At 44.7% G+C, this 12,236-nt stretch overlaps 1 protein-coding gene and 1 long non-coding RNA gene across 2 annotated transcripts in view; one reads left to right on the forward strand and one right to left on the reverse strand.

The window, feature by feature from the left end:
• Positions 1–12,236, forward strand: part of LOC136130740 (uncharacterized) — a 246,883-nt gene that overhangs the window by 77,587 nt on the left and 157,060 nt on the right. The window lies entirely within an intron of this gene.
• On the reverse strand, positions 6,035–8,041 carry LOC136131103 (protein arginine N-methyltransferase 5-like). Its single transcript, XM_065887833.1, is given in 3 exon segments — positions 6,035–7,267; positions 7,269–7,498; positions 7,501–8,041. Coding segments are annotated over 3 exon segments (2,004 nt in total).

The raw sequence follows: 12,236 nt of genomic DNA on the forward strand, positions 1-12,236 counted from the left end.
TATATTTTCTCTAATTCTTGGATGCATTTTGGTTGCTGAGTTATGTCTCCATTTTCTTATTTATCTGAGGCCAAAAGTTTAAGTCCTACTATGTGATCATGTATAAACTTTTGGAAAAGGGAGCTTCATATTGGAAAAGCTTGTCCAAGTCTTTCTTTAGAATTCCCAGAAGGGAATTGCTAGGTCTTAAGGTTAGCACATTTTTTTAAGGCATTGGATGCATCTGGTCTCCAGGAACAGGGAAACCGTTTTTATACACCCTTTTCTAGTAGTTTCTGGTATCTCTTCCCTTAGATCTTCTTCAGTTACGGATGTGTCATTCCTTTTTACTTTGCCAGCCTGATAAGTAGAAAATGATATAACGTCATTGCTTTAATTTGCATTCCTTTGAATATTATTGTGATATTTTTTCTTGTGGCTATTGCCTATTCGCATGTCATATGAAGTTGCCTGTTCTTGAAGGACACTGATAATGCTCTCCTCCCCTGCCCTACCCTTTTCTGCTGCCGGAATAACTTTAACTAAGCCAGGTGTTCCATTGCCTCTTCCCTTGGGTCCCTATATAGCTATGGGCTGGCTAGAGAGTAACTGTGAGCCCCTGGGGAGATGGAACACCCACTAGAACTGCTCCCAGCTCAGGGCATCATCTGCCAGTGTGTGCAAATTAGACGAACTGGTAACTTCTGGTTAACAAACCTGTTTGGCAGAAGGGATTTCAATTGAGGATAATCCTCATTCACTTCAATAAAGCAGGGAATGAGTCCGGGCAAGGGGGTCCACTTTTTGCTCTCTAAAGTCAGACCTTTCTGTGTTTTGTTGTTGGTATAGCTTGCTCTGTGTTGCCAACTTTTGAACTCAAAATGTGTTTTGTTTAAAAAAAAACACATGGGCTTCCCTGGTGGCGCAGTGGTTGAGAGTCCACCTGCCGATGCAGGGGACGCAGGTTCGTGCCCCGGTCCGGGAAGATCCCACATGCCGCGGAGCGGCTGGGCCCATGAGCCATGGCCGCTGAGCCTGCACGTCCGGAGCCTGTGCTCCGCAACGGGAGAGGCCACAACAGTGAGAGGCCCGCGTACCGCAAAGAAAACAAAAACAACATGACTTTCTTTGAGTGACTTACTTTTGCCTTCGAAGGAAGTGACTGGACGGGGACAACCAGATTCTATATCAGGCCATCGACTCTGAGCCCCTTCATTTCTCATTTTCCTCTGTCTGGGGTGGTGCTCTGGGTTGCTGTTTTTGAGAGAAAGGTCTGTTAAAATCAAGAAATATTCACCCTTTTGGTATTTGCCCAGAGTTGGGCCCCTTGGTAATGGGCAACTTTCCCCATTTGGGTGTGTTCTTTAGGACCTTTCCTACTGGCTTAAGGAGTTGGCTCGGTCAGTGTATGTATATATATATATATATATATATATATATATATATATATATTTTTTTAACATCTTTATTGGAGTGTAATTGCTTTACAATGGTGTGTTAGCTTCTGCTTTATAACAAAGTGAATCAGCTACACATATACATAAGTTCCCATATCCCCTCCCTCTTGTGTCTCCCTCCCTCCCTCCCTCCCTATCCCACCCCTCTAGGTGGTCACAAAGCACCGAGCTGATCTCCCTGTGCTATGTGGCTGCTTCCCACTAGCTACCTATTTTACGTTTGGTAGTGTACCTATGTCCATGCCACTCTCTCACTTTGTCACAGCTTACCCTTCCCCCTCCCCATATCCTCAAGTCCATTCTCTAGTAGGTCTGTGTCTCTATTCCTGTCTTACCCCTAGGTTCTTCATGACATTTTTTTTTCTTAGATTCCATATATATGTGTTAGCATACGGTATTTGTCTTTCTCTTTCTGACTTACTTCACTCTGTATGACAGACTCTAGGTCCATCCACCTCATTACAAATAGCTCAATTTCGTTTCTTTTTATGGCTGAGTAATATTCCACTGTATATATGTGCCACATCTTCTTTATCCATTCATCTGTTGATGGACACTTAGGTTGTTTCCATCTCCTGGCTATTGTAAATAGAGCTGCAATGAACATTGTGGTACATGACTCTTTTTGAATTCTGGTTTTCTCAGGGTATATGCCCAGTAGTGGGATTGCTGGGTCATATGGTAGGTCTCTTTGTAGCTTTTTAAGGACCCTCCATACTGTTCTCCATAGTGGCTGTTCCAATTTATATTCCTACCAGCAGTGCAAGAGGGTTCCCTTTTCTCCACACCCTCTCCAGCATTTATTTTTTCTAGATTTTTTGATGATGGCCATTCTGACTGGTGTGAGATATCTCATCGGTCTGTAATAGTGGTGAGGAGATATCAGCTGTCTGTGGTTGGAGTGGACTTTTCAGTGTCGAAGATGAGCTATAGGCCAGGTAGATGCTAATCAGGAGAGAAGTAAAGCTGAACCTGGCCCAGTCCACCTGAAATTGAGTATATTTATTTTCCCCACGAATTTTCTTGTGTATGGGGTGTGGCCTATTCTCTTGGAACATCATCAAGATAATGAAAAGAAGAAAACAGAGAGCAGGAACCAGCAGCATGAACGCAACCTGCAACGGTCAGGTTAGCGAGGTGTCGGGCACAAGGTTTATACCCTGCATGCAGGACCCTTTCTTTCCCACTAGAGGGCACTCTTGTCACTCTTAAAGCGATAGTACCTGGGAAAAACTGGTTGCTTCTCAGTTGAAGTCCCCAGAAGCACACAGCATTTAAGATGCTACTTTGTGTCTCAGCTTCCATTCTCAAGGTGTGTTATGAACATAACACTCTCCAGCCCAGACAGGAATGGGAAGATTAGTGTCTGGAAACTTCTGTTGTAAGTTAAGCATAGTCAGTCCCTGCTTATTTGTGTTTCATTAATGAGATGTGATTGTAGCCCTGGGGCTTTTTTACACTTGCAGAAGCAATGTCTACTTTTGAAGTGCTGTACATCCAGTCTGCTCTTCTCCTTTGCCCACATACTTGGTGTAAATGTGGCTGCAGCAGGTTTATATGAAGGTCGGTGGAAGATGAGGACTTGATCCTCTGTGTTGATCCTGTTTATTTTGGGAGAGCTGCAGAGTACCCATGGTTGGTGTGGGTCAGCCTGACAGGAGATTTTCCATTTAGAGAGGATTTAAAATTTCAAGGAAGGGAAATGCAAGCCATATTTTACTCACTCAACACATCAGGGAGTGCTACCATTTAAAAAAGCCACCATTCTGACTTCTGGGGTTTCCGGGTCATCTGGCAGCTGCTGTATGGGATCAGTTCCTTGACCCTTGGTCAGAAGTTCCTCCAGATTACAAGGCATCTCTTTATGGACATCTTTGCATTTACACCAGTCTTTTCTTAAAAAATTTGTCAGCCTTGGAGGATGTGCGAGATGACTTGCCCTTTCCTTGTAAGAATGAGGAGTGACTCCCCCCTAGAAAGTCACCAGCGTTTATCAGCAGAGCTGCTGGCAGTGCTATTCCTGTTGGGGGTATAGGTTTTGGGAGTGGTCGTTGCTTGGCGACCAGCACAGTGACAGCTTGCTTTCTGGCTCCTTGAAACTAAATTTCCACAGGAAGAGCATAAAGGACTCACATAGCAAATATTCCCCACTCCCACCCCCGATCCATGACTACTACTACCAGCATCATTACTAGCTAATAATTATATAGCATTACTATACTCCAGACATGGTTTATTTTTGTTTATTTTAATAAGCTTTATGTTTTAGGACAGGCTTAGATTTACAGAAAAACTGTGAAGACAGTACAGAGAGTTCTCATATGCCCTATACCCAGTTTCCCTTATTATTAACAAATTAGTATGGCACAATTAGTAGACCAATGTTGGTGGTACATTATTATTAACTAAAGCCCAGACTTTATTCGGGTTTCTTTAGTTTTGACCCACTGTGCTTTTTCTGTTCCAGGGTTCCATTTAGGATACCACATCATATTAATCGCCATGTCTCCTTAAGAGCCTCTTGGCTATGGCAGCTTCTAAGACTTTCCTTGCTTTTGATGACCTTGACAGTTTTGAAGAGCGCTGGTCGGGTATTTTGTAGAATGTCCCTCTGTTGGAATTTGTCTGAGGTCTTCTCATGGTTAGAGTGGGGTTACAGATTTTTTTTTTTTTTTTTTTTTTTTGCGGTACGCGGGCCTCTCACTGTCGTGGCCTCTCCCGTTGCGGAGCACAGGCTCCGGATGCGCAGGCTCAGCGGCCATGGCTCACGGGCCCAGCCGCTCCGCGGCATGTGGGATCTTCCCGGACCGGGGCACGAACCCGTGTCCCCTGCATCGGCAGGCGGACTCTCAACCACTGCGCCACCAGGGAAGCCCTGGGTTACAGATTTTGAGAGGAAGACCTCAGAGATAAAATGCCATTCCCATCACATCCTATCAAGGGCACATACTGTCCACATGACTTGTCATGGTTGATGTTGACCTTTGTCACCTAGCTGCAGTAGTGTTTAGCAGGTGTCTTTCCTGTAAAGTTACTACCCCCGTATCCAGACTGTGTTCTTGGAAAAAAGTCACCGTATGGAGCCCACACTTAGGAGTGGGGAGTTATGCTTCACCTTCTTGAGGGCAGAGTAGCTACACAAATTCTTTGCAGTTCTCCTGCCCAGGCAATTGATCTCTTCTCATCCATGTATTTATTTATTCAGTTGTTTATTTGCATCAGTATGGATATTCATGGAGATTTATTTTATACTTCGGGTTATCATAAAATATTACTTTACTTTGTTGCTCAGATCGTTCCAGCTTTGGCCACTGGGAGCTCTTTCCATTGTTCTGTGTCCTCTGACCTACTTCTATCATTGTGAGATGGTGGTTGTTCTTTTGAGTACTTTCTTATTTTCTGACACAAGATACTCCAGGCTCATCTTAACATCTCCTGCCCTAGGTCTAGAATCAGTCGTTTCTCCGAGGGTGGTATTAAAACCAAGATCTGGGCACTAAGTGTTCTTGTTGCTACAGGGTTGCTGTTGCTTAGAGGCCCTCTCAGTGGACAGAGCAGGGAAATGTATGTGTATGTACTAATTTATAAATTGATCTGTGTGTAACCATCTGTATCTGTATTAAGCTAAACATGAGCATACTGACGTCTCCAATTCTAATCCATTACCACGTGGACCATTCTGGCCTCCTCCCCTTGGGGGTCTGTGATCTCCTAAGCCAACAGTATGGTAAACTTGGCTCCCACCATCCGCCATGTATTTACTTAATTGTTCAGTTCCAGTATGCATGTATAGCAGTGTCAGAATGGTTGACAGGACCCCATGGAAAATAACTTTACCCACTAGGGCACAGTACTGCTTACGTACAGTTTCCTGTGCCATAGTTTTACAGACTTCTCATTTCCAAAGTTGCTTAGGGAGCACCTTTTTTTTTTTTTTTTTTCCCTCCACTCCTTTCAGTGAGGTTGTTTCATACATTTGTAATACAGTTAGATTGTTTGGTCACATTCTGCATTTCATCTTGGGATTCCCCTAACCTTTTACATGATTTAAAAAACAATTACATATATTAAAGTTCACTCTTTGTGGGTTTTGAGAGATGCAGGTATCGCCATTACAGTGTCATAGAGGAGAGCTTCATCACGCTATGAATTCTCTGTGCTCCACCAGTTCACCTATTTAACCCTTCCCCAATCCACTGATTTCGTTTTTTTTGGAGCAGGAGAGGCCATAACCTCACTTTATTTGTATTTCCTCCTTACCCGAAATCATCAAAATAGGAACAGAGATGGGCAGGGAAAAGGGCTGAAAATTTGTTCAATCCACATGTTCTCAGGGCTATCCCAGAGAGCACTTGAGGCTGAGTGCCTGTTGGAGTAGCCGCAGATCCAACACGAATTCCTCATGCCTTGGCCTGAAGTCTTCACAGATTGGTGGCGTGAGCCCTGCAATTCTCATCCTTTGCCCATCTTGACGTGAGGCAGGAAAGTGGACTGAAATGCTCCTTTCTGATGGGCAAGGCCAATCAGAACCCATGGTGTACTTACTGCACCTTCGCACTTACTGCACAGGCGCAGAACCTGAAGCTGCTTCCAAGGCTCTAGACACTGGCAGGCAGGGCTAGAGGCCAATGGTGTGTGTAAGAGTGGCCTGGCGGGTTCTGAGTAGCAGGACAGACTGGTGCTGTCACAGCCCACTCATACCACACCATCTTGGAACTGCTGCATCGCCGGAAACGCACACAGGTGGTCTGGCCTTCACGCACAGTAATGGGCTGCTTAATGGGGAAGAGGGTGGGAAACCATGAAAACATCTCAGGAGAGTGAGTGTCTGGACAGATACTCAGCGTGATGTCCTGATAAAGCACAGTCTCAAAGTAGCCTGCAAACCCATGCAGCAGTGTGTTCACCTCCACGGGAGACTCCAAGGTGCAGCAGCGGTTGTTGTCAGTCATAGGATCTCTGCTGGGATGGCTGAAGGTGAAACAGGGCAGGGGTGCAGACGGCTGGTGGGAATTGTGCAGCCACAGCACGTAAAGCATCTCAAACTGGGCTTCAGGGTGGCGGTCCTTTTCCCGACAGGCTCGGGCCTCATTGTACAGCGTGGAGGGGAAGATGGGAGCTAGAAAGGAGGTATACTCCCCAGGAATGCTCGCGCCATCATCCGGTGACAGCTCATTATCCGCTTAGGACCCCAGAAGCTCACTGACAATGATATCCGCTTTCTCTGGAGCCACCCGTTGCCGCATGTCCGATGAGACTGCTGTCACCTGGCTTCCCCATTCTTCAAGCTGCCAGTTCTCCAGCATCACCACAGCATTTGGGTTCTTCTCCACAGCGTACAGCTTTATCCACCAGTCTGCCTGCTTGGCTGCCCGCGGGGAAGTGTTCAGCAGGGGCCCCCGGCCTGTTCCCAGCACCATCGGCACTTGTGCATTGGTGTCCTTCCCTTCCTCTGGCACTCGGTCTAACAGACATTTATAGGTGGCCTGCTGGTATCGAGAGTATTCGATAGGGTCCTTTTCAAACACTTCGTATGTCTGAGATTCCAGATTATCCATCAGTGGCTGGAGTGGGGACTGCAGGTAGTCTTCATAGCCCTTGGCAAAGAGTTCCTAGGCATTGGGTGGAGGTCGATTCTGGCTCAAGTTTTCCCAGTACTGGAGGCAGGAGCAGAACGCTTTCTCTGAGTGGTGGTTGGTGCCTGTGATGATGAATTGCACATGCAACTTGAGGAGTTGGAAGATCAGCCTCTGGTGCATCTTAGAAAGAACAGGAAATCCCTTCTTATTGGTCAGGAAAATGCTGGTGGGGAGAATGGTTGCTTTGATGGGCTTCCCCAAGCCAACGATCAATGACATGATTAGATGGGAGGTCAGCACCAATCTCGAGAGCCACCGCAATCCTCTTGCTATAATCACACAAGGTCCGGAAGTTGTGCCACCACATCCGTGTCTTCTCCTCTCCACCGTACTCCTCTGTGTGTGAAGTTGGCACATCTCTCAGGTCCTCTGGTGCCACCAGTGGCACCCACATCCAGAACATGGAGGAGTGGTGGCCAGTGGGATGTGGTTGGTCAAAACTCTCGCCAAGTTTGTGTTATCGTCCTGATTTAGGGGAAGCAGGAAAGCTGGAAGACCCAAATATGCCCCAAAATTCAGCTCCTGTAACGTAGCTGCCTCGGAGTTCCTGCGGATCTTCTCCACTTCTGAGTCTGGACGAATCCGTGGAGAAAGCTTTCCCACAATTAGTGTATTCCAGTCCCTTCCTGACAGCAGTAGGTCTGATCGTGTCTGAGGGCCTGGCCGATTCTTAGCAGGTTCCTGAGTGAACTCCCTCTTGAAACGTGGGTGGAACACAGGCATGCCGAGGAAATCAAACCCCTGCTTGGCCACAGCCCCCAGGGTGTCAGCCATTTCGGGGATGCAATTCAGGTCCCTCCCGCTGGACACGCGACTTCCACTGGCACCGCCGACCACCATCGCCTCCACCTTTTCCCTCGCGCTGTCCACGCCGAGATTCCCTGACCCCACTGATTTTTTTAACTGTCTCTGTGGTTTTGCTTTTTCCAGAACATCGTATCGTATAATTGTAATAATACAGAACATAGCCTTTTCAGATGGGCTTCTTTCACTTAGCAAAATGTATTTAAGATTTATTCATGTCTTTTCATGGCTTGGTAGCTCATTTCTTTTTGTAATATTTCATTGTGTGGATATACTCCAATTTGTTTATCCAGTCACCTATTTAAGGACATCTTGGTTGCTTCCAAGTTTTGGTGGCTATGAATAAAGCTGCTATAACATTTGCTTGCCGGGTTTTGTGTGGACATAGTTCTGAAGTCAGTTGGTTAAGTACCAAGGAGTGTGATTGCTGGATTATATGCTAAGACTATATTTAGCTTTGTAAGAAATCGTCAAACTGTCTTCCAAATTGGTTGTGCCATTTTGTATTCGTGCCAGTGAAGGATGAGTGTTCCTGTTGCTCTTTTTCCTTGCCAGCTATTGGCATTGTTAATTTTCTTTTTTGTATTTTAGCCATTCTAATAGGTATGGCTATAAGGCATGCTGTGGTATCTCGTTGCTTTATTTTGTAATTCCCTAATAATGATGTAAAACATTTTTTTCATATGCTTATTTGTCATCTATATACCTTCTTTGGTGAAATCTCTGCTCAGATCTTTTGTCCATTTTTATTGGGCTTTCTTACTGTTGAGTTTCACGAGTTTTTTGGATACAAGTCCTTTGTCAGATATGTGTTTGCAAATATCTGCAAATTTCTGTGGCTTCTCTTTTCATTCTTTTAACATACAAGTCCTTTGTCAGATATGTGTTTGCAAATATCTGCAAATTTCTGTGGCTTCCCTTTTCATTCTTTTAACAGTCTTTTGCAGAGCAGAAGTTTTTAATGTTAATAATGTCCAATTTAGATCATGCTTTTGGTGATGCTTCTAAAAACTCATCTCCAAACTCAAGGTAGCCTGGATTTTTTCCTTTGTTCTTTTCTAAAAATTTTATAGTTTTGCATTTACATTTAGGTCTGTGATCCAGTTTGAGTTAATTTTTATGAGAGATGTAAGCCCTGTGTTTAGTTAGTTTTTTTTTTTTTTTGCACTTGGATATTCAGTTGTTCCAGCACTGTTACTTAAAAAGACTATCCTTTCTCCATTGAAATATTTTTGCTCCTTTGTCAAAGGTCACTGGACTATTTGTGTGGATCTGCTTCTGGGCTCTCTATTCTGTTCCATTGATGTATGTGTCTGTTCTTTCACCAATACTGTGCTGTTTGGATTACTGTAGCTTTACTGTAAGGTTTGAAATCATTTGGTGTGATTCCTCTAATTTTTTGTTCTTCAGTACCGTGTTTGCTGTTCTAGGTCTTTCGGTCCAGGCATGGTTTTAAGTCCTTTACATATATTAACTCACTTAGTCCTCACAGTAACTCAGTAAGAGGCTCAAAGAAGTTAAGTGGCCTGTTCAAAGTCACATAGCAAATAAGTGGGGGAGGCAGGACCCAAGCCTCGGCAGTGTGTCGGCAGTGTGGCTGCAGTCGCTGGCTCACATCCACCCACCAGGTGACCTCTGACGGTAATAAAGAAGGGATCCTTGTTTATTTTTGACACCTTAATGAGAATACTTAGAGGCGATTTCCTGGACCCATTGTCTTGGGAAACAGGCAGCGTAGTGGGGAGTCTCAGAGTTCTTGCTTTAATTTCAGAGACTTAGGTTGACACCTTGGTAGGGTTCCCAGCTCAGCCACTTGCCACCTTCATGATCTTGGGCACACTCCTAAACATCACCATTTCCTCATCCATAAACTGTGGCTACCGTTTCTACCCATTTGTTAAGGAGAATAAGCAAGCAACACAGGCGTGTGTAGTTTCTATTATAAAACACTGGGTAAATACCAAGAGCTATCATTAGATAATAGTGAAAGCTACTAATTACCAGGTACTTACTCACTGACAGGCACTGCTCTAAGTGCTTTTGTACATTATCTTTTTTAATCCTTATAAGCAATACGATAGCTACTGTTATCCCTACACTAACTAAGGTACGTGTAAGCAAGAGAGAGGCTGATTCTTCCTGGCTTTTTTTTTTTTTAATATACATTTTTAATCCAAATCTTGTGGTGTACTTTTTTTAAAAACTAAATTTATTTTTATTTATTTATTATTTTTGGCTGCGTTGGGTCCTCGTTGCTGCGCGCGCGCTTTCTCTAGTTGCGGCGAGCCAGGGCTACTCTTCGTTGCGGTGTGTGGGCTTCTCTTGTTGCCGAGCACAGGCTCTAGAGCACGCGGGCTTCAGTAGATGCAGCGCGTGGGTTCAGTAGTTGTGGCTCGCAGGCTCTAGGCACACGGGCTCAGTAGTTCTGGCACACGGGCTTAGTTGCTCCGCGGCATGTGGGATCCTCCCGGACCAGGGCTTGAACCCGTGCCCCCTGCATTGGCAAGCGGATTCTTAACCACTGCGCCACCAGGGAAGCCCCCTGGCTTAAGTTTTAAAAAATAAAAAAAAGAAGGATAAGAAGGAGGGGGAGAGGATTAGAGGGGGAGCAGGGGGAGGAGGGGAAGGGGAAGAAGAAGAAGAAAATAAAAATTTTAAAAGATACTGGAGTTACTCAAAGAATGAATCAGTCCCTAAGCATCTAGCCCAGGCTGGGTAGGGACCAGGGGCAACCCCAGAAACTGCAGCAGCAGACATTGATGGACCTGCTCTCCAGACTATATAAAGGTGCATAAAGGTGCCTCAACACCAAGAGCCCCTGTCACTGGGTTTCAAATTCCTAGGCTAGAGAAGTTAACTGGCCTGACTCAATAATTTATAGGAATACTTACTATATGCGAGGCACTGTGCTAAATGCTTTACATGAGTTAGTTAACTTAATCTTCACATCCACCCTATGAAGGAAGTACTGTATCATTGTTCCTGTTTTACGGATGGGGAAACTGAAGCAGGAGATGTTAAGTAACTTGCCCAAAGTTATGCAGATACGTGTTGTGGAGTCAGGTTCCAGAGCCTGCCCTGTTATTTATGGCATTGAACTACCCTCCCCCCCTCACACCCACAGAGGGTCTGAATACATAGTTCTTTCTGGGATGGTTGTTGAGACTTTGAGAGGAGGCATTATTTGAACTGGCTATTAAAGGATGAGTAGGAGTTTATAGGTGGATTAGAAGGGAAAGAGTATTTCACGTAGAGGAGACAATATGAGTTAAAGCACAGGTGGATGAAAGTATGTAATGTGTTCAGAAAATGACTCATAATTGCGGAGGTCAAGGGGTAGATGGGAATGGCTGGTGATTAAACTCAAAAGGTTAAAGCTAATGCAGTAGGCATTGGGGAGCTCTCAAAAGAATTTAAGCAGGGGAGTAATTGTCTAGATATGTTTCAAAACACTTCCTGTGGTAGCAGTGTGGAGGCTGGCTTGAACGTGTGTCAGAACAGTTTGAAGGTAGGGGACCTGCTGGAAGGCTCTACCATAGTCTAGCTAAGTGCATCAGCTTCTGAATAAGACAACAGACGTTCCTGCTTTTGGTGGTTTGGGGAAGTTGTACTTCACAGAGTGAAGGAAGAGATGCTACAGGTTCATCAGAGTCCCATTGGGAAATGCTACCTTATTAGTCTCCGACAGTACTCCATGAAGTAGCCAGTATGGGAACTGTTTGTCACTGTTTGAACCAAGATAAGGGACTTGCACCAGAATGTAAATCAATGCACTGCTTCCTTCATTGAGAAAGTCGTGACATGCACACACATCCCCCCCACCCCCCCCCCACATTGACTGAAGCAAACAGCAAGCTCGCTTCATGACAAAGTTGATTTACATTCTAGAGCCAACTCCTGTCTCCTTGTAGCCTGATAACAATTTGTAGACCTTCACCAGTCCACAACCACAATTAGACGAGCTTGCTGTATGATCCGTTTATTATATGTAGGTGTTCTACTTTAAATATCTTTTTATCTCTACGGTCAAACCTTTAATGTGGAAAACATGGTTTCAGCGTTTTAAGAGTTTTCTTTTTATTCTACAGACAAGCCACTTATGTCAAGGACTCCTCTTTTGATTTTTATTTTTTGGAATTGTTACATGATCACTTAACCTTGATTAATAATCAATAACTTTCTGTAGAGATGGGCTTGTGATCTCTTCCTGCTCTCCAGTATTGTTAAGAGCTAGTTGTCCTTCAGACCTCAGGTTCTCTCCAACCTTCAAGACTTGGGTTACGATGCCTTCTCCAGGGTTCTCAGACATTATAGGGCACTGGAGAAGGAAGGGAAGTAATGATTTCTCTATCACTTG

This window comes from Phocoena phocoena, chromosome 1 (assembly GCF_963924675.1).
Source record: "Phocoena phocoena chromosome 1, mPhoPho1.1, whole genome shotgun sequence".
NCBI classification, from domain to species: domain Eukaryota; kingdom Metazoa; phylum Chordata; class Mammalia; order Artiodactyla; family Phocoenidae; genus Phocoena; species Phocoena phocoena.